Source organism: Idiotropiscis lumnitzeri, chromosome 11 (genome assembly GCF_059441095.1).
Source record: "Idiotropiscis lumnitzeri isolate Australia: NSW breed Sydney's pygmy pipehorse chromosome 11, RoL_Ilum_1.0, whole genome shotgun sequence".
Classification (NCBI taxonomy): Eukaryota; Metazoa; Chordata; class Actinopteri; order Syngnathiformes; family Syngnathidae; genus Idiotropiscis; species Idiotropiscis lumnitzeri.
Window position 1 is genome coordinate 13475272 of NC_142401.1, and position 23119 is coordinate 13498390.

A 23119-nucleotide genomic window follows, 5' to 3' on the forward strand; every position below is an offset into this window, starting at 1 on the left:
CATGTGTAGACTGCAGTCAGAGTCAGACTGGCAGAAACTTCTTAGATGACGTCAGTAGTTTAAAGAGTATTATTTTAAAATAATAATAATAATAATAATAATCAATTGAATTAATGTGATATCATTAAGGTTTTTACTTTAAAGAATATGTATGGATAGAATACACATTGAAAATATAAATAATAAAAATATTGATCTGACATTTGTCTGGAGCTACCTTAGCCATCTTGTATCAGATAACAAAATCAATCAAATTTATTTTTAGCCATAGGACAAGAACACACATACAGTGTAATACAGAATAAAACCTCAAATGGAAGGCTGATTGCAGCAAAAGCGAAGTCACTTGCTAAACCTTTGCCAGGCTCCTTGAGGACTAAGTGTGATTGTTCTCGAGCTTCCAAGCGGCTCCGGAATGCCTGACTTGATTGAATGGCTGTTCAGTGTGCACGTACCTGATCTCCAGGCTTGCCACCCTCACCGGGAGGACCGGGGGGTCCGGGCAGACCCTGTGTCGACACAACATAGGCATCACCATATGTACGCGCATGAATTGAATTGGATTTAGAATCTATGTGTAATGTTCTTTTTTTTTTTATTTCTTTTTTTTTTTTACTGTTTTAGTAGTGAATGTGGAAGTTTTTAAATTTTTTAAAAATAGATTTCTATTAGAGAGAGATAAGAGAATTTCTAAAATATTTTTTTAGAAAGTATTCATATTTCAGTTTTTGAACATGGCTTAATTAAATACAAATAGTTATGTATTTGTTCTCTTTGTATATTAATATTGATGTGTCCTATAAAAGGCAATCCAATTTTTTGAGATTTTTCATTTGATTTGGTCCGAAATACAAGAAAAAAATGTTTCTCTGTAAAATGCAAACTGTTTCTTTGGAACTGTTGTTTTTTTTATCTTGAAAAACACAAATTGGAAATACATTATTTTCATTAGCTAGGTATTTGAATGATTGCATAAGTGAGACTTTTACCTGGAAACCAGAGGGGCCGGGCTGCCCTTGCTCTCCTCTCTCGCCAGCGGGGCCCTAAAGATAAAAGTCAACATCAAATCAACAAAACAGCCAAAATAAACTATTGCCATAAAATATAGTTTGGAAAAGTCCCTTAGTTCACCAGCCACTTGCAAAATTTCAAATGCACTGGCATTGATACGTACAGCAGGGCCGGGGGGTCCGGCAGCGCCAGTTTCACCATCTTTACCAGGTAGACCCTGAGGAGAAGAAAAAAATGATTTGTTAACATGTGTGCAACATGGTTTCTTTTCTTGATGATTGCTTCACACTTACTCTTAGACCATGAGCTCCAACCAATCCCTTCTCACCAGATTTGCCAGGCTCGCCCTAAAAAACAAACCACAGGCACGTCATACAAAAGTAATCGTCAATCAATAACCAAATGTGTGATATGAATTAGGAGGGCGAGTAAGTTGAGTGGGCACAGTTTAGTTGACCTTGATTGCAAAGATAATGTATACAAATAGATTCATCCTTTTTTCTTTGTCTATGTGGCACCAAGCAACAAGCAAATGTGCCAATGGTGCAAGTCTATTTATACATTTTCATTGTTATATGGGGCATTAGAAACCACTGAACCAGGTTTCTGAGAAAATAGTACAGTATGAAGAGCAAATTAGAGCACTATTTTATCTGGTTTAGGAAGCCAAGGGCAGCAGGTACAATGAAACCAGCAGAGGAACCACAATTGAACCCTGCGGAACACCATACAAGAGTGGGACAGAGCGGGACTCATCATAGCTTACACAAAATGTTTTATCGACCAAATCTACCACTAGTCGATCTGGTGATTCAAACGAGCAAAACGATACTGTTGTCCACCCTCTGGAACACTCCAGTTCGACACAGAAATGAGGACTACACTGTCCCAATTTGCCAAAGAAAAATATCACTGTGTGCCTGACTCACACAATTGTATTTCTCAAATTGGGCTTAGGCGCACAAATTGCTAATGCCTCAGAAATTCTGCCTAGCAAATAATGGCAAACACCTAATTCTGTCAATTTAGCTGATCCTGCTACCTAGCTATTATTTGATTTCAGTTGTGATCTTTTATATGAATAAAGTGTTCTATGCCCCGACCATATCTCTCTATCCCTTCTCTGCTGTGTAGGGCCGTAAAATCCTGTGCCCCAAATCTTCCCACAGTTTTCCTGGGACGTAGCCTATGTGAGTAGTGCCATATTTTAAATGAATGAATGCTGTGTGTGTGCGTGTGTATATGTGTGTCAAGCTCGCTCACAGATGCTCCTTTGGGTCCGGGAAATCCCATGACACCAGGCTGTCCACGGGCGCCCTGTGGACCAGGGGGTCCAGGTCGGCCATCTTCACCAGGAGCTCCCTGCACGATCAAAAAAGTCAATTGTGGCTATGCAGCACTTAATAATAATAAGAAGGTAAAGTTGTTGTTATTGATCAGAGGAAGTCATTTCCCAAAAATAATGTGCATGCCATGAAGTGAGGAACATGAAAATGTCGAAGTGACACATTGGAACAGCTGGTCTGCTAGGTAATGATTGGATTCATCAGTAAGCTTGGATTGCTCAATTACTAAAAAGCCTCTCGGTATCTTGGGAAGATGCTGAATCACATCACGACGCCTGAAGCTGGAGATGGTGTCTTTTTTTAGTTTTGATTGACAGCAATCACAAAATTGGATGGAATGTACTCACAGAAGGTCCAACTTTGCCTTGGGGACCAGCGTCACCGGGACGTCCAGTAAGACCCTGCCAGAAGTACACGGACACACAATCAACATACACAAAGATCATCTGCATAGAGATGAGATGCATGGATCCACTGCGGCAATTGCGGTACGGGCCATATTTCAGTGTATTAGTCGCGATGGTGGCCGATACCAGTCACAGATACCAAGGCGCCCTCTTGTGGCCATTTTACTATCAGCAACTTTATTGCATCCATGGCTAACAGAACATTTTTCTCGGTGATTTCTCTCATAAGTCCATTAAGATGTCATTTCTGTAAGTTTATGTGTTTACAAGGATTATATTAATGCTTAGAATGATATATTATAATTATTAGTGTGTTATATATTCGTATTCTTTTGTTACACTATTAATTCTTTTCCATTGATTATATTTCTATTTTTGTTACAATATTTTTGTACTTTTGTATTTACTTTTTTTTTACACTTCACTTTAAGTCTTTGAACTGTGCAAGGGAACCTAATGTTTTGACTTGCATTAACCAATGACTGGCTTATATCTTTTAGCAATATTGCGAAAACACAGACAATATTCATGGCTTTGCTCACAGTCATCGTGGAATGAAACTTTCATACCATCATCACTGACTGATAATAAAGGATTATTGATCATGAGCAGGAGCCAAAAGTAACTCATCTATCAATTTCTTGCAATAGAACTTACTCTGGCACCGGGCAGACCGGACTCTCCGGGACGGCCTGGGTCACCACTAGCACCCTTGGGACCACTGGCACCTGAGGGTCCACGCTCACCGGGGGCACCCTAATACAGACAAACAGAGAGAGTGAGTGAGCATTAAAAACAGATCTTTTTTTTTTACCCCAAAAAGCCCACAGGAGTAGATGGGCTCTCCTTTTAATGGCGTGATGCCTTTCATTGACCTGCTGGAGATGAGAAGATTAAATTCTGTCATCTTCATTTGAGCGTAAATGAGATTTGTGTGTGGAGAGATCACGTTTAATGAGATTCTGGTGCTGCCATGTGAGACATTTGGGTCACTGGTGCAGAGATGGATTCGGAGCTATGCCACCATCAGGTGGCCACTAGATGGAAGGGAATAAATGACTGCAAAGTCTGAGGCGAGTTATCATATGCACAGAAAAGCATAAAACAGCCTTTGCGACACACACACATACATATATATATATATATATATATATATATATATATATATATATATATATATATATATATATATATATATTTTTTTTTTTTTTTTTTAAGCTATGAACCACTTTCAACATCCAGATAAAGTTGGTGCAATCGTTGATCTTAAAGCCAGACATGATGTCTAATCATGCAACCCCAAATTTAATTTCATGTCTACGTAAAAAAAAAATAAAAAAAAAAAAGTAAAGGCCAGAAACCTGCCCCTGTTTTTTTCCCTGCACCACCGGGGAACAATAATTTGTGAATCTCGTGGCCAAAGGAAGGAATTAGATGCTTTGGTGGAAGTCTTGGTTATAGCCTCTATTAATATTTACAAGCTCTGTACACAAATCAGTGGTGACTCAAATAGAAAAGTGAAAAGCACAACTGAAAAAAAAACTAAACAAAAAAAAACATCACCTATTTTATGGTCTCATGGTCATTGTGAGGGCCGGTCAGAGACTGTGGGTAGGCCAAAAGTGGCCCCCAGGCCGTACTTTGCACAGGATGGCTTACAATGTTATTTCCTCTATGCTATTATTATTATTACTATTATTATTATTCTTATTGTTATTATCATAACAAATACATCGGTACATTCCTCATTTTATTTTATTTTAAAATTTTCAAAAGGAGTTAATGATGTGCAAAATATGCTTGTGAAATCACCTCAGCAGTAGATTGCGTGACAATGCGCTATTCTGAGTTTGCTGTAATAAAGCTGCATGGCTTAAAGTGTTTTTTCCTTAATGCTACAGTACTGTAAATGTGTCAGCAAAAATGGAACGTGTTCTTTTTAGGAGGTTGATATTTGAAGGTTAATGCAGAGGATTAAAATTGAATTACAACCATGACGGAGGAGATGACATTGACTCGTAAATGACGTTTGGTGAGCATGATCGCAAAAAAAAAAAAATTGCAATTGCAAATTGCAAGTTGACAAGGTTAGACTCTTTGGGAGCCACCGCTCATATTTTCTTATCTCACGCAAATGCATTTTAATAAGGGCATATTTCCATTTTCGGCAGCAATCGCAATCATTGAAGTTCTCTTTTTGGAAATGAGGACATGACTCACCTTGGGACCAGCCAGACCGTCTTGACCTGGGAAACCGCGGTTACCAGGAGAGCCCTGGAAACAAACCAGAGTCAATATTGTGAAGACAGTACTTAACTTAATCATTTTCCAAGTTTCAACCGAGAATAGAAGACTTTTGAAAACAATGTACAGGTACTTATTTGGCCTCTTCACAAAATAATAATTATGTGCCATTAGGACTAATTAGAATGTAGATTTACACATGGATTCACAGTGAAGACTCTGTGAGTAATTGGCTCCTAACAAAAAGGTTTGTAATTGCTTTTAAATAACTTTTTATAACTATATTTATATAACTACACCACAGTTCATTAGACAAAGTTATGGCCCCAACAAATGAAGCTGCTTCCTTCACTTCAACAAAGATACTCAGCACCCAGATGCCACCAGATGGTGCCAAAGCAATAGTTTTTGAGACATGGCATCAAAACAATCACAATGAATAGGCACAATTTTCAGGAAATAAGAATAAAAATAAGTATTAACATATTTTGTATTTTTTGTACATATGTGTGTTAAAAGGTTCACATAAATCAATGTGGAACTTAACAACAAGTCATCAAAATCTCCTGAAAAGTATGTTTTCACTCATTTGTCTAGTATGTTGCAGTTTAAATGTGGTAGCAAGAGTTCCTCTCCAAAGGAATTCTTGAAATGGCCGAAAACGAATGTGTAAAATTATGCTTCAACCCAAAATGGTAGACTTCCTGAGTCTTTTTCACCATGGCATCTTGAGACTTTCTTTGTGGCTCTGCTTGTAGTAAACATGCCCCCCAAATTTAATCTTGCTCAGTAAAACTGGATTCGGGAATGGATTTCTATTTTTTTGGGGGTTATGCATCAAACAAATCGAGAACCTTCAGACTGCTGTACTGTAGTATCCGTAAACATTTCACAGTACTCACTCTCTCTCCGTGTGGTCCAATTGGTCCAGCAGCACCAGGTTCGCCTCTGGGTCCTCTCTTGCCCTCTTCTCCTTGTGGGCCGGGGGCTCCCTGAAGACCAGCTGGTCCCTGCACAGAACAGCCATTATTACCACGAATGTTAGTCCATAAAAATAATGAAATATTTGCAATTCTAATAGAAACATTTAAATAAATAATTTTCCTCGAAATCAGAAGTGACCATATTTAGACATAAGAGCAGATGCTTATTATGCAATACGACTTGCGATATTTTTTGCAGCAGTTTGTTTAACAAATTGTCAATCTTGAGACATCCAAAACAGTACGCGCATCCAATACAAATTGGATGGATGGCGTGAATGTCTTCGAGTATGTGCACTACAATTGACCAGCGACGAGTCTGCCAAAAGTCTGTTGGCATAAACTAGAAAATAGATGGATGGAAATGTGCTTTCTCTGACTGATATTGATGTGTGTCGTGTCTTCAGGACTTGGGGAAAATGTGTCTTCCAGAGTAAACGTCAATCAATAAAAATGAAATCAAACTTACAAGCTCTCCTTTCGGTCCGGCCTCTCCCTTGAAGCCTGTGATACCTGGATCACCCTGAAGGACATAACGCAAGAAAACAGATCGTCGTCCTCAAATACTTCCCAAGTGGAAATTCATGTATTTTCCAGATGAAAGCCTCTATCTCTGGTGGCTGGCTGTAATATGTCGTGATCACGCACAGATGTTCCTTTTGGCCCAAGAGGTCCGGTGGCTCCCTGAGGCCCCGGAGGTCCGCGAGGACCGGGGAAACCAGGAGCGCCTGCGATACCGGGAGCACCCTTCCAAGCAGAATACTCAGTCTTAGTCCTTTATTTCCAGTTTTATGAGAATGTGACTCAAAATACTCATTTAGGAAGACCAATTCAGTGTTTTTCGACTTACAGATGATCCTTTAGCTCCGGGGATACCATCAGTACCTGGGTTTCCCTTGAAAGAATATAACACTCGAGTAAGGCACGCTGCATGAATAATAATTCCTGATCATGTCAAATCACTCACGGAAGCGCCGGATGGTCCAGATGAGCCAGGCGTGCCGGACTCTCCACGGGGTCCCTGGGCACCTTCAGGTCCACGAGCACCAGTGGGACCAGCTTCACCCTAATGGACAACACAAGCAAATGTTGTTGTTGAGTGTGCACTCCCTCTAGTGGTATACAAAAGAATCACTGCCCAAGTACAGATAATCAAATAATTATTTAACCCTTTTTTAAAATTATTATTTTCCTTTACGGTATATGTTCAAATGTGCATCTTGTTACAGCGGTTTACAATAATATTAAACGTACTTTATAATAATAAAATATCAACTAAGGCCTACTATTTTTTATTTTATTGTTGGTTACGATGGTGTTTTTTTTAAGTGGAACTGGGTATTAAGCATTTGAGAACCCCTGAAGTACACAGTCTGTAATATAGTTCCGTCAATTAAATGAACAAAATGAGATTAAAAAGGCTATGAACTCATTAACATAAAATTTAATTAATTGGGACCAGACTTCAAAAATTAGATGTTCAATTTTTCAAGCTTGCCGCTCCATGTAGTATCCTTAAAGATGGTTAGTTTGTTTTGGATTTGTTTGATTTAAATTATTTGAAGTTTGATTATTAAAACACAGAGTGGCTACACATAAAAAATGAAATTATTTTAGAAATTATGTAAATATATGCTTAATTTTCATCAACCACAAACCACACACCACATACAGCTGTCTTTGAAATCATATTATTATTGTTGAAATCAGGTATTATTGTTCATCAGGTTGTTCTGATTTAATTGCAAAGCAACAGCTAATGAAATGGACATTAAATTATACACATATACTTAATCCACATCCCATCTACTTATCTACATCACTTTATGTTGCTTATCAGCAGTATATGCCACAGTCACCAACAAGAAGCTTACTGTAAATTTGGCATCTTCATTTTGATTTGCAAATCATGAAAGCACATCATTTTGAGCCATGTTCATTTAGCTCAATACAGTATTTAAGAACAATAATAATATTATTATCATTAATAATTATAATAATAATTATTATTATAGTAGTATTTGTGTATTTGTATTCGTGATTTTTGTATTTGTTAAAGAAATGTTTATTTGTCTCATATTGCCACTAGCGCATATGCTAATGCTAGCTAGCAACACCACACCACAATGCATATTCGTAAATTTTGGTTTCACATAATGTTTACTGTCATGTCATGTCATCATGTTTGCCAGTGTGATATATGTATTCCTATATCCATAGTTGAAAACGTAACTATGGAACAAACTATGATACCTAAACAGTTAAAGATCATTTCAAACTAATCTTACATTTCCCTTCAAAATAAATCGCCAGTTACAGGTTATTTGCATTTGAAACGAACACCAGATTTTGACAGGGCTTTGGTGCCCTCTTGTGGTAATTTATAAGGAGCACAAAACCTTGAATTATGTGAGTTTATCAGAGAAAAACCGTGACTAGTTTAAAAAAAACATGAATAAGTGAATTCGGTGAACTAGGACTGTATAGATTATTATTGTACATTCAACAGTAAAAACAAAAGCTATATACAGTAATGTGCCTCGCTTCTGATTTCCATGCTGACATGTTTATCTACAGTTGATCACTTAACACCTCTTTACTGCAGTCAAAATATGCAAGGATGGCGATTTTTGCAAGATTTCTGTCATCTTCAGGTGACAAAAGATGGTGCACATCAAAGAGAAGCCTTTGTACTGTTTAAGAGTTTAACAACGATCATCCAACGGGAATATGAAGCCCACAGAATCACACGTGAGCAAGAATAATGCATTAAATCCAGTTTTGAGTGTCCCAGACGCAACATTTCGATGCATTCTCTAGCTGGTTTGGGCACTTGCCAGATATCCAAGCGCATTTCCTGGTATTATATACAGCTTGGCATTCAAAGGAATTGCTCTCCTCAGGACTCAGGATTCTGACATAACTAGAGTGTATCTGTAGAAAAAAAGTCTGTGAAGTAGATTGAAAGAATTCCTCTGACCACATGGCAGACTATTGATGTTATTTCACTTCATGACCATGAGTTAGGGAGCATAATTGCCAAAGACGTAAAGTTCCAGACAAAATCTGTGACTCATTTTGAGGTAAGGAAGAGCTTTGAGGTGGATATTTATTTTTAGCCTTGGTTTATTCAGCCAAGATTCAAGTAAAACTTTTGTTTCTCTTGGGTCCTTTTAGTGCTTAAATGTGGTGCATCAAATAGCAAATGAGCTCATATAGCTGCACAGTGATTGGAGGTTTAGGAAGGCAAATTCTAAACCTCACGTTCATTAAATGTTACCACAAGGAGTTGGCGATAGAGACTCAATATCAAAGCATTCTATTTTAAGAAAATGGGACATTTTTAAATACAGGAAGTCCTCAGTTACTATGGTGACGAATTGCCGTGAATAATTGTAGGCCATAAATCGGGCCAAAATTAAGAACAGTGCAAATTTATAACTAACTAACTATCTAATTAACTAACTAACTAACTTATGTTAAAAGTTAAAAAATAGTAATATTTAAATAGATAAGTTAGAAATTGTAATTGAATCCCAACCAGAGTTCTGCATAATTCATTTAACTGAAATGTTTTTAAATTTCTTCAGATTTAGTTGATTTTACTATGCTACCCAGCAAAGCTAGTTTATCGTGAGCTGTTTGAAGCCTCGAAATCTCGAATGTCAAGACCGTCGTAAATCGAGGACCCGCTGTACTCATTGATATTAACTTTGTTCCTCATCAGCATTTTTTAATTACTAGCCCTGGAACACAGCCAAAATGGCTGTGTCGGATCAAATGGCCAACTTTCAGTTCACTGGTGCTTCTGCAGGATTTTGTGTGTTCCCTTCTGCTAAATGCGTACAACTAATTTTGTGGCAATTGGTAAAAATTGTGTTGGGGAACTAATTAAAAAAAATTCCAATAATCCACCAATATCCATTTTTTCCAGTTGGGACTGCCTATGAATGGATTTAATGTGGAAGATCGACTAAAAAGAGTTTCATATTTCATGGTGAGCCATGAAAATCTGCCGCCATTATCCACCCACAAGCAAGGACAAAAACACAACTCAAACGTAACGCGGCCCATGTGTGTAGCAAATAATGAACAGAATAACATAGTTGCCCAAGTCGTTTTTGAATGCTTTTGGTAAAGCAGAAAAAAGAAATATTTTCACGAAGCACATTGGAAGAGTAAGTTAAAAATGACTACAGTATAATATATGCCTAATGATGTGGATTTCAAATTTGGTAAGAAATGGACAAGTAAATCTAGGAGTAGTTTTTGATGGGGCGCCTGGAAATTTCCAATAACCTTAAAGCTGGGCACTTGAAACCAAAATGGCAGCTGTACTGTGGACTTTACAAGAATGGGTTCTTGAGACTTTAGGGTGCGTATATTCAGGATCAACATGCCAAATTTTGTGTTCTTAAGTCAAAATGGTTTTGGTAGCTGAATTTTCACAAAATCCAGGAGGGGCCACTTAACAAAATTTTGGGAGTCACGCCCCCAATCAATTCCTACTGCAAATTTTGTGAATTTTGGAGTATGCAAAAGCACTCAAAATGGCATTTTTTGCTACCAATGTCAAAATTAACTTGAAGAAAAGGGATTTTTAAGACATCTGGGCAGCAAATTCAAGAATAAATCACATTTAAGAAAAATGAAGGCTGTCTTTATTTTGGAAACTCAAATTACACCTTTTTTTAGACACCCTGTGAAAGGATTTCAACGCAGATTGCAAAATAAAACTACGCAAAATATCGCTGATATAAAACGTCTGCCAACGTGACTGCCAGATTTTTCTAAGAGATCTTCCATTTGTGAATTCCCAAAAGATTGAGAAGATGCCAGAGCATCAATGTCGCGGCCCCTGAAGCAGCTTCGGGTTCGCTGAGACTGTCTGCACATTCCGGATGAATAAATCAGAGTGGGGAGCAGTGTGGGGGGAGGATAAAACCCTCCAAGTTTCCACACCGACGGCCGCCTTTAAAGCGCTTTTCAATACACTGCAGCTTTCTCTCATTTCAAAGCTTGACCACTTGTCCTTAACATAATCTCTCACCGATTAGAAGTTTTCGTCTAGACTCATGAAAGATATTTCTTGTCACAAAGGCACCAATTGTTTCCATTAGTCTACGTATGAAAAGTCAAAAACAAAGGAAACTGAGGACAGACTACAAATGTTTTTATGTGTTAACGTATTTGATATATACAAAGATAGCAGGTTGAGTGCCGCTAATGCTGCAACAGAAGGTTCCATTCGCCATAAACTGGAGGCTAGTTTGATGTTTTCCGACAGGTGTTTGTCATCTGCTTCAGGATCCTTTCCATCTCACAATTGCTACTAATGTTGCAGACAACTTTTAATTGTTTAATCCAAATAGATCAAATGTAATTGAATTTAATTAGTTTTTATTGCCTGTGATTTAATCGGGTTTGAGTAGATTTAATATAAAATGAATTAACTTGATTGAATTCTATTTAATACAATGTTAAGTAATTTTATTTTATTTTCTCCATTTGATTTGCATGAATATGATTGAATTAAACCCTAATTTTCTTTGTTTTAATTGTATTTCATGTATTAGAGTCATCTAGCGTCATTATCTGAGCCGCTGCTGCTCACAAGAGTCGCAGGCGTGCTGAAGCCTAACCCCAGTCGTCGTCGGGCAGTAGCGGGGTACACCATGGACTGGTCGCCAGCCATTCACAGGGCACACAAAGACAAACAACCACTCGTGCTCACAATCACACCTCGGCCAATTTAGCATTAACCCCATTAACCAACCATGCATGTTTTTGGAATGTGGGAGGAAACCGGAGTATCCGGAGAAAACCCATGCAGGCACTGGGAGAACATGCAGACTCCACACAGGAAGGCCGGAGCCGGATTTGAAGCCACAACCTCTGCACTGTGAGGCGGACGTGCTAATCAGTTGTCCCCCGTGCCGCTTGTATTCTAGCCCAAATTGTTTGGTTTACTATAAAGAAATTCAATTGGTTTAATTTATTTGAATGATTTTTCTGTATTTAATACCTTTTGTAATTTTATTTAATTTGCTTACATTAGTTACTTACATATTTTAATTGTGCTCATTTTTAGTTATTAATATTATTTTATGAGATTATCAATGTATTTCATTTCATATTGCTTTATTTTATTTAACGAATTTAACTGGCTTAATCTAGTTTCATTTGATTATTAAATGGTTTTATTCTATTTAATATGGCTTGCTTTAATGTCATTTTATTTAATGCATCTATGCATTATCCCAATCGCTTTATATTCCGTTTGATTTAATTTTGTTTAATCTTATTTAATTCTTTCTGGTTTTATTTAATTTGTACTTTATTTGATCAAATTTAGATCAACATAAAACAATTGTAAAATTCTTTGGTTGTAATTAATCCAATTTTATTTAATGTTATTTTAATCACACTTTATTTAATACACTTGCTTGATTCAATATTAATTTAATCTGATTTTTGGAGGTGATTTTATTTCATGCAAATTAATTGAATATATTTATTTATTAAAATGTATTTAAGATATTTTACTAGCAGGAACCATTTGACTTAATAATATTCATTGCATTAAAAAAAAAAAAAAAAAAAAAAAGGACAACACTGTTTCAACATGACATTCTAATGTTCAATTATGTTTTTACGTCCGTCCACAAATAACCAAAGTGACAAACCAACAAACAGGAAGTTGTTCAGGCAACTTTGAGACTGACCTTTGAGCCAGGTGAGCCAGGGAAGCCCGGAGCTCCAGAAGGACCGACTGGGCCCTATACAAGGAACAAAAATTATTAGATGTTCATTGTACATAACTCAGGTGAGAAGTCACTTGCATAGCCTGAATTCTTCTCATCTGACTGAGGTCGCTTTCCAATGACAACCATGCATCACGACATTTTGTTAGTTTTTTAATTCACTTTATCCCACAATAAAGTATTTTTGTGGAAGATACACAAATTAACATATTTTAGTTCAAGGAAATAATGACGTTAATTTCTCTCTCATAAAATCAGGTCTCACATTTTGACCAATCACTTTTGATTTTTAAATCTGATAATAGATCATATTTGTTATGCCTTTAATTTTGTGCTTGTCTATTTATCCAACAACAAAAATGATGACTCTAGATTGGACTAAAAAGCAATATTCCTTTCAAACTTGCTTTCATGCATGTTTTCCATTAGACAGTATCTCTGTTAATTCTGTGCAAAATGTCCAAATTGAAAACTCCCACAATGCAAATTTAGGACGAACAAGGTCATCTTTATTACTGGATACCTACCGGGGGGCCAGCAGGGCCGGGCAAACCATCATTACCACGGGCACCCTGGAAAAAACAAAATAAACAACAAATTAGCACATGAAATATTGATTGCTTATTCAAGTTGAATTATTTGAGGCACTCACAGCAACACCACTGGGTCCAGGACGACCTCTCTCACCAGGCAGGCCTCGGGGTCCCTATGGAGGGCACAATAATGTCATCAACACTGCACCAAGGTTATTATAGCTGACGAAAACTAACAAAATAAATCAAACTAAAGATTAAAAAAAATGAAAATGGTTTAAAAAACAAACAAAACTTAATCTTATGTTTAGAAAGTAAAACCAAGTACAGTTATAGATTCATCTTTATCAATTCATATCATAGATGAGCTTTTGAAGCTCATTTTAAATGTCTTTATTTCAGTATGGCTGTCCATCCATACAGAAGAAGGAAGGTCAAACAGTTGTTGGAGTATACTTTACTTTATTAATCAATACTTCGTGACCTACCATGTATTGGACAAATACAACATATATTAAAAATAAACTAAAACTAATACGAAAACAAATACAAAATAAATTAAAATGAAACATTTTAAAATAAGATAAAAATGACTAAAAACTGACTTGCTCCAAAAAAAAAACTACATTTAAAATGCAAGCCTACATTTAAAATTCAAAATAAAATAAGAACTAACTATAATGATCTCAAACTATTATACCCCTGCACTGGACTCATACACGTTTGTAACAGAAGACTGTAGTATTTATCTGCTAAACTGCTGCTTGTCACTGCCAGCAAGCAATAGCAGAACATAGCTAGCACACATAAGGTAAATTTGTCGCGAAAATATTCGCAATATACAGTACATACCATTGGTCCAGGAGCTCCGCTCTCTCCAGGAGCACCAGCTTCTCCCTGCACACAGGAAGTTAACATCATCGTCATCATTAGTTTTCAAATGAGCTCATTCTATAAGTATACTATAGCTAGACAGGTAAAAAAAAAACAAAAAAAACATAGTTATAGTATTAGAAGAAAACTGTACTTTTTAAAGATAAAATCAGATTTCTTTTTTTCAGATAAAGTCAGATGTTCAATATAAGGGCAGATAAAGTTATTTTTTTTCCAGATGGTAAAGTCATAATACTACAAACAAAACATTATTTCTTCAATATATCAAGTTCAGTAAAGTAAGAAATTTAACAGCAAGAATAAAGCTATGCATATTTTTTGCAAGCTAAAAATTATGATTTTTGGTTGTAAAAAGCTTTTCTTTTTTCCCCCTAACAATACCACAAAACTAACTATCTGTCTTACCATATGGCTTGCATTTTTTTCTAGAGATTCTTGAAAAATACAACTTTATTCAAAGAAATAAAACCAACCCCTTGTCACCCCCCAAAGGCACTAATACTCTTTTGTAATATATAGTCATGAAGTTATAGGCCTTTCGCTTGTTCTGAGCTTTTAGCAGTGTCTCCTCATTCACCTATTAATGGTGCAGCAGCAGGAGCAACTGGGATTCAATATCTTGCTCAAGGACACTCCAAAATGATCATAAGGGTTTGAGGATCAAACCCACAACCTTAAGGTCGGGGAATGACCACTCCAACACCTCAGTCATGCTGCCACATGGGATCAATAAACATAATAGATCATATTGTACCTTTGACCCAAGCGCGCCAGTCTCTCCCTTAGTACCATCAAGACCAGAGTATCCCTACACAAACAAACAGAAGAAACATAATTAATAAAGAATACAAAAAATAAAATGTTGCAATGCATGAAGAAGACCAGGAAGAGCTTTGACTGACTCGATGTCCCTTGATGCCAGGCAGGCCGGGCGTTCCGGGGAAGCCGCGAGCTCCCTACAAAAGAAAACAAATTGAATGCAAGATGCTCACACGCAGACAATGACTAACTCACAGTGAAATTACAGCCAGTTTAGTGTAACACAAAGCTGCACACTATTATTTTGTTTCATGAAAGGCAACAGGTGGACACATCATTTGTATTTTCTGTCATCTAATGAATTTAATTTAATTTAATTTAATTGTTCTTGCTGTCACAATAAACATCTGGCATAGAGACATGAACAAAGAAGTTTTAAAAATGTATTAATGAATAATAAATATTAGAAATATAATATATTACAGGCACCCCAGTTAGGAAACATGTCACACTCACTTGAGGTCCAGAAGGTCCGCGTTCGCCTGATTTTCCAGGTTTGCCACCCTCACCCTAAATCACAAACAAAAGCATAAAACAAATATATATTAGCAACACTATATATTTTGTGATCCTGTGTACAGTGCTGCTTCTGAACATTATTTGAATTATTGGGGAATTCGTGCTTCAAGTGGATACATAGTGACATCTAATATCTGCTGCCATCCAATGGCCCAAAAGAGAATTTCATCTTGGTGTCAGGAACATCATAAAAGAAACAAAAAAAACCCCATGTACAATAGGGAGGCTTGAGACGGTTCATCATCATGCTCACACAATCGAATGTGATTACTGGATAAGATAGTCAATCAAATTCCCAAATCAAGATTTACAGAGGGAAAAAATACCATGAATAAATATTTTTTTTAAATGCATAAAATGTTTTAAAATGTGTAGTAATAAATAAATAAATAAATAAATCAATTACAAAAATATTCAAGAAAATAAAATTACCCAACATAAATAACAACTCACTTAAAATAAGCCTGCTTAATTTATTATCAGGTTTTTTTTGTTCTTATTTCCCCAATTCTAGGCCATTTCAAAACTTCTTTCAACAAAAACATTTTCTGTTCAGATCATGGGAACTCTTGTTTAAATTTAAAAATTCAGAAAATTGTCACCAAAAAATGCATCCAAAATTATATATGTTCAATAGGATATAAGATTAAAATAAATGACTGCTTCTTTCGTTCCTAAATCAATAAAATATGAGTAAAAACACATAAAACTAATGACAAAATTAAAATTATTGGAAAAGTACTCAAACAAAAAGGGGCTTCTTTAATTTGCCATTACATGTTGGGCAATTTTAATATGCATTAATGATAACAACAAATTGATTATAAAATATTTCATATTTAATAAAATTATCAAATAAAATATACCAACAAATGCAGTGAGTAACAAGCACGTGTGTATGATAAGGTCCCCCAATTTTGTTGGTATACTTCAGATACTATCAGAGTGAATAATATGAATGAAGAAAGATCCAGGTTATAAACTATGCGCTTTTACCATACATCTGATTAAGGTCTTTTAGAGTATTTTTAAAATTATGTTTTCCAAAATCTTATTCTTGCACTGTTCATAATTTAAGCAATTTCCACATGCTTGTTATTTTTTTACTTTGTTTTTAAATCTCTTTAAGTCTGCTTGTACATTTAAATGCACTATTATTTGCAATATGGGCCGCATATTGAGTCATGTATGAAAATATGACAAAAAAAACTTTACAAAACATTACTGAAAATAAAACAAACAAGCAGATACAAAATGCAAATAGTTAAGGAAAATAATGTAAAATAGTTCCTTAAATAACTGAACCTTTACTTATCTTATTTCCTATGACGTTCTGTCATTTTAAAAATTTTAATTCTGTAAAATTGCATTTTGATTGGAGGGACTATCCTGGAAATGTGAACTTTTGTAGGACGGTTGTTTCTTTGGCCCACTGGAACTGGGGTCTCAATTTAGTTTCATCAGGTTCTAAAAATGATCTTGATATCGTTGTAGTTTGGGGTTGGCTCTGCATTTGAGTTCCAGGGAGGACAAATGGCAAACAGGCTTTTACTTGTGTCGCGCTTTTCGACCTCAACATTGGTCACAATGGCCGGGGGTCACATTTCCAACCTCTGGGTTGGTAGACGACCACTCTACCACTGAGCCATGCTGCCCCCGAGAGCTCACAAGAGCTCAAAGTTCCAGCAACATTGAGTGTAAATGTATCTTAAGCATCTCCATGCCAATCACATTTTTTTGCCGTTCATTTGCAACTTTTACACACTCACATCATCTCCAGGTTTTCCAGAAGGTCCCGGGGGTCCACGGGGTCCCATGGCACCCTGTAAACAGCGAGGAAACAAGCACAAGTATTAGACGGGGGATACCTTTGGCATTGTGCAGCCGTCCAGATTTTCACAGCTGGCGAGCAGTGATTTTAATCACATATAATGATGGAGCGTCAAAGGGGAAACGCAAGATAATCCCAAACTCCACGGGGGCAGATTAGCGCGGCCTCCGGGTTCAGTCTACCTGCTGAGGGTTTGGGGAAAGTGCGGCTGGGGTCGTGTGATTTCTAGAAGCTTCATTTGGGGTAAGTAAATGCGAGGAGGAAGCAAGAAGTGCGGGAGCAAAACGACAGGGAGACTTTGTCTACTAGCATGAATCAATAGAAGAGAAACACAGATGTTATTGCAATCTGGACATGGCCAATTGTGGAGCTCAGCTTTCGCTCACAAGTCCAGCAAAATGTTGAATTTGTTTTAAGTAGTTGCCATCGGGAAAAGAGCAAATACGTGGCTGAACAAGATAAAAGACAGTTTTATGCTCATAACTGTAATATACAGAGAGATGATGTATTGAGAGATCGAGTAGAATGTGTGCACAGGCGGAAATGACACTCACAGATTGTCCAGGCTCTCCAGCCTCTCCTGGGCTGCCTTGGAATCCTTGAGGGCCCTGCAGAAACACACAAAGATGTGATAAAAATGCAAAAATAATAATAAATAATTAAGGTGTTCTCTAATAATTCAATACAACCAATAAAATACAATTAAAAAAGTAGTAAATAAAGTAAAAATATAAACTAAGAGGCAAAACCTTAATGGGCTAATGTTTTAAATCTCTAACACTGTCAAAGTACTAATAAAACAAATGAGCTAAAAAGTACAAGGATTCGCTAATAAAATAAATACAAATTAAAAATGGTAAAAAAACTAAAAATAATAATAAAACCATGTAATCAAGTCAAATACATACACAAATAAAAATGAAAAAAGCAACAATCCATGTGATGTGATGTCTTTTATAATATTGTAACAAGAATGAAAGTAAAAATAAAAGTAAAGAAATTAAATTAAGAAGCTAAATATTACTGATCAAAGAGCAAAACAAAAATATAAAAAATAAAAGTAATAAAAATGTACAATAATGCCAAAATGAATGTAAAAAATAAAAATACTAAATTAAAATTCTAATAAAAAGCAAAACAAAACTATTAAGACACTAATAGCGACAAATCTTTTTGTGTCCCATATACTGTAATTAAATATAATGAAAGGAATGGAGATGTTAGAAGTAAATGTCACTAATCCTAATGTGTCATCTACCATTGTAACGAAATAAAACAAAAATTTAAAAAATGAACGAAAATAAAGATGGTGTAAAATATGACTCGATAGACCAACAGGTTGTTTGTTCGATATTTAGTATTATTCTGCACGAAACACGTCAACTGAAGTTTACAAAAATGTGGTCGGGTATGAGAACAACAAACGATGAAAACACCAAACAATGTTACTTTAAGAAGCCCACTAGCTTAATGCTAACACAAAATGAAAATGCTATTAACATGCTAATGGCTGTCATCAATAGTCGCGATTTTAGAAATAACGGATATTTGATCACAATCAGTGGAGCGACACGACATTTATTCTTTATCCTCTATAGTAGGAAAAAAAACGACAAATATTACAGCATCTTACTGAGTTCTTACTTCTGCATGCTAGGAGGAACCTGTGAGGTCTACAGGGGAGAAGGAGGAGGTGACGAATATGAGGGCGGGGGGTGCCAGTGTCAGGTGAAGAAAAAAACAAAAAACAAACTGGTTGCTGGAAGTCTCTGCCAGTTTGTAAGCGCATAGTTTGTCCTGGCTGTGTTTCAGTCGTATAATTATTATGTGTGGATGTGACTGGAAATGGCTGCAGCACGTGTACTGAAAGTGGGTACTTACAGGGGATCCAGTGGGTCCAGGTGGTCCTCGGGGACCCATTGGGCCCTGGAAAGAGGAGAATTATGCAATCAGGAATAAACTTCTGAATTCTGTTGCTCCCCAAAAAACAAACCAAAAAAATATGAAAAACATATTGGGGAAAAAATGCACAAATTGTATAAAGCAATGCCATAATTGAACAGTTTTGTCTTGAGTGAAGTGAGGCTACATTCAGATCTTAGGAGGGGGAACGGAAGAAGCAGAGAGCATGACGGCAACAGATTTGGAGAAGCAAGCTATTCTCGTCCATGGCTTAAAAAAATTGGATCATGTTGTCAGCTCAAATATCGATTTAAGGTGAATGTGTTGTTTCTCACGCAAGGTTAAAAAACATAAAACAATTCCAAAACTGTCCATTTAATCTGAAAAAAAAACACAAAAGGAGCGTGTCATTGTTTACTTATCATCAACTCATTTTCAACTGTTTCCTACCTTTGTAATGCGATGGGAAAAGCTTGCACTTAAAAACACCATATCACATTTTTTTCTTCTTCTTCTCAGTTAAAGGAACTATATAGGTCAGTAAAAAAAGGCTAACTATTGCGTGCATAGTCCCCCCACCCCTTTAACCAAGTTATCAAAATGAGTTAGAGTCTAAACTTGACAGTAAGAAGAAAAACAAAAACAGAAACACTTTCCTTTGGTAGATTTCCGTGTTTTTTTTTTCTTCATAAAGTTCCTCATGCACCGCGATGAATAAAAATTTGCCGAGTATATAAAATGAGGATTCGGAATGTTAAAAAAAATCAAGCCTTTGTCTCCGCTCTCAATTGGTACAGCATGTCTGCCAAATGCTCAGCTATAACCTGTCTGTCAAATACCAATACACAGTAAACTTTTTTTTCTCATCACTCATCTGTCTTTTCTTGGTGATTTTGTTTCGAAGTTTTAAAGTAGAACAACTCAAGGGGATTACAACTCGATTCAATAGCGTAAGAAGCCAACATTTTATTGTTGTCGTTTTATATTAAAATGAATTTCTGAATGAACTGTAAATGCGGCATTTCGTTTAAATATATCTCTCTCCCAAAAAAGACAATTTGATACATATTCCGATATATTTAAAAGTGGAACGAGTCGATTCAGTTTGCTTCTGTGCACTTGCACCTTAGAAATGAAAACTCTTTTTTTTTTCTTGCAGCCCTACAATGACCCCTACCCTACAGCCCTTCCACTCCCACAGCGACGCAAACCTCCCTATCTCAGATCCACCAGCTTGCACAAGTCTGCGAAACGACCAACATTCCGCACCGAGTTATTCTGTGCAGGATTTACACCAGTCAGGGAAAATAAAGCCCTAAATCGCCACAATAACATCATGACATAGTTCGGCGTCTTTCAGCAATTATCTTCAAACATCTGAATTCGCTTTATAGGGTCTTTAAATACATTAGTAATTCTTCTTTAACCAATCAGTTTAGCACAAGTTTCTGTACTTCTACTTCAGAACAGAGTGTGCGTAATTTCTCCCATCTGGTAGTGACAGTATTTGAAGCTACCTTATGGCGATAAAACACCTTTTCTTTTCACGCCTCAAGCGACACAACCTCCACAGGAAAAAAAAAAAATTTGAAATTCCACAGTGTCACCCACAGAGGTCGCATAGCTCTCAAGGTTGATGGTTGAGCAGCATGTTTGAACTCTGCATGACTTCTTTGAGGCGGCGACACGGAAGGAAAAAGAAGACAAACGCGGGTCTATCCGTTTCCCTCAGCAGCAGGTGAGATTCCAGCTACTCATTTCTCTTCCGCTCAGCCTCAAACGCAACCCCCCGCACCTGACCGCTTAACAAGAGAAATCACATTCTGTGAAGGTGATGAGCCAAACACTCACTTTGGGGAAAAGGTGCATAGAAAACAAGTTATTTTAATGGGACGTACTGTGGACAAGAGGTAAGTATGTCTGTCTCATAATTCCTGACGTTCTGGGTTTGAATCTTGGTTCCAGCATTCCTTGTGTGGAGTTTCCATGTTCATGCCATGCTTGCGTGGATTTGGCTCCAGCTCGCTTGCAACCCCTTATGACTCATTCAGCACCATTGATGAGTCAACGACGTTTTCCAAATGGGACGGGGCGGATGGTTGTGATGCTGCTCCACTTCAAGCTCGGTAACAACTTCACCGATGCACAATCACCAGTAGATGGCAGCGATGCACCATTATCACCAGTTCGGAAGTCCACTGGGAGAAACTGATTATAATTATATTACTGCTGGTTATAAAAGAACGGGGGAAAAGACCAAATCTAACTTTTATTTTTCCTGGTGGAAGGAGTCTATTTGTTGTCATCGGACAAAATATCCTGAGGGTTTGAAAAAGTCTAAATGCTCTAAAAAGGTTGTCATTGGAATGTCAAAGACAAGCGTTCTTCAAATATTTTGAGAGTCAAACACGTTGCCTTATAAAAGCGCCTTTCAGCATCTTGGCTCAGCGATGAAATAATCCTCAAAAATCAAATAAATGTGGCACAGTGGTCTTCTGAAGTGAATGAAAGTCACCTTTGAGTGGGAGCGGGAAGCCTTCACCAATGTGGCTTGAGGATCATCAATGGCGCTCTGTCGGGTCAGAACTTCTGCACTTACAGTATGTGTGTGTTTAAGAGGATCTCAGTAGCAGAGTTGTTCCACACTGGTGCAAGTCGGGGTCCAGCAGGTGTGTTTTTTGATTAAATGTTACTCTTGCAGAGTGACTGGGAGCCAAGGAAAAGACACTGGTCCAGTCCTGAACTTTTAATTCCACCTTCCAGAACTTTTCCAGGTAGAATAAGCTTCTTTAGTAGAAAACTTTCATCTTTCTTCTCCTTCTTGATCACTTTAAATCCCCCTCAGGATGACGATAAGTCCATCTCGTGGAGCATTTCTGGTCCAGCAGGTCAACTAGCATCCGCGTTTTTTTGTTTTCTCTTTTCAGCTTTGTGATATTTTGACAAGCGCAAGATGATGAGGAAAAAGAAGAAGTCGAAATTGCTGGCTCACCATGGGTCCTTGCATTACGCCCATCTGAGCACCGCCGCCAGCCTTCTCATCGAAGCCGCCTGCCATCTGAGCAGCAAAGTTCTAAAAAGAAAAACAAAATGCATTTTTAGACTTCAGAACATTACAGTGAACGGGGCCCCAACAATTGATTGGCCAACCAATATTTGTTATTTTAAAATCTTTTTTTAGTTATTTTTTTTACAAACATCACAACATGGCAAACATAATGACATTCAAACAATACCCTAAAAAGAAATCAGCAGGAGAAAAAAATCATCTGATTATAGACGTGTCTCTCTGTTGTGAAATTAAAGAAATAGGAAAGAGCAAAGTACTGTAAAACAGTCAAATGTTCTGCCTGTAATTAATATTGTTATTGTAGTAAGCACGAAGGGACAAAAAAACAAGTTATTTTATCCATTTATATATTTGGAGAATGTTTGGAGGATTAATTGGCTATCGGAATCGGGAGCAAAAAGTCCATATTAGAAAATGCTGTAATCATTGTAGTGCGTGAGGTGCATGAGATGTTGTGTTATGTCTGCATGCACTTTTTGCACGGGGTCCAATAAATAACTAAAAAGTGCATCAACTGGGGCATTTCAGATTTCTTTAAGTGTACTTGCACAAAATGATGACATGAGGTTAATCAACTGGAGGGCATTTGTGATCCTTCATTCATTTGATTCCTTTACGTTGACGTTTCAATTTAGGCTTTGATCGGTTAGTATTTGTTTTTGTCCACTAGATGGCACTGCACTGCTTTTCCCCCCATTCAAAGCATGACGCAATATGCGACTTATTGTTCCTGGTGATGGCTGATTGTGTGTACGTGTGGTGCTTGGTTTACAGCGGAGTTCTGTTCCTATGGTGG

At 36.9% G+C, this 23119-nt stretch overlaps 1 protein-coding gene and 1 long non-coding RNA gene across 4 annotated transcripts in view; one reads left to right on the forward strand and one right to left on the reverse strand.

The window, feature by feature from the left end:
* The window catches only part of col2a1b (collagen, type II, alpha 1b), a 48794-nt gene that overhangs the window by 14233 nt on the left and 11442 nt on the right, over positions 1-23119 (reverse strand). For 2 of the 3 annotated variants that reach the window (XM_088307975.1, XM_088307974.1), the window contains 24 exons: positions 22246-22326; positions 19233-19277; positions 17906-17959; positions 17290-17343; positions 15458-15511; positions 15085-15138; positions 14937-14990; positions 14141-14185; positions 13408-13461; positions 13283-13327; positions 12717-12770; positions 6959-7057; positions 6842-6886; positions 6640-6738; positions 6461-6514; positions 5911-6018; positions 4985-5038; positions 3422-3520; positions 2705-2758; positions 2275-2373; positions 1305-1358; positions 1175-1228; positions 990-1043; positions 456-509 (listed from right to left, as the gene is read on the reverse strand). In XM_088307975.1, the coding sequence (XP_088164101.1) occupies positions 456-509; positions 990-1043; positions 1175-1228; positions 1305-1358; positions 2275-2373; positions 2705-2758; positions 3422-3520; positions 4985-5038; positions 5911-6018; positions 6461-6514; positions 6640-6738; positions 6842-6886; positions 6959-7057; positions 12717-12770; positions 13283-13327; positions 13408-13461; positions 14141-14185; positions 14937-14990; positions 15085-15138; positions 15458-15511; positions 17290-17343; positions 17906-17959; positions 19233-19277; positions 22246-22326 (1521 nt within the window). Of the gene's footprint in view, positions 1-455; positions 510-989; positions 1044-1174; positions 1229-1304; positions 1359-2274; positions 2374-2704; positions 2759-3421; positions 3521-4984; positions 5039-5910; positions 6019-6460; positions 6515-6639; positions 6739-6841; positions 6887-6958; positions 7058-12716; positions 12771-13282; positions 13328-13407; positions 13462-14140; positions 14186-14936; positions 14991-15084; positions 15139-15457; positions 15512-17289; positions 17344-17905; positions 17960-18995; positions 19043-19232; positions 19278-22245; positions 22327-23119 lie in introns of those variants that run through there. The other variant, XM_088307976.1, reaches the window with a different exon arrangement.
* Positions 21237-22374, forward strand: LOC148327585 (uncharacterized). Its single transcript, XR_015845732.1, has 3 exons — positions 21237-21379; positions 21955-22027; positions 22181-22374. It is a non-coding gene; the product is annotated as an uncharacterized LOC148327585 (long non-coding RNA).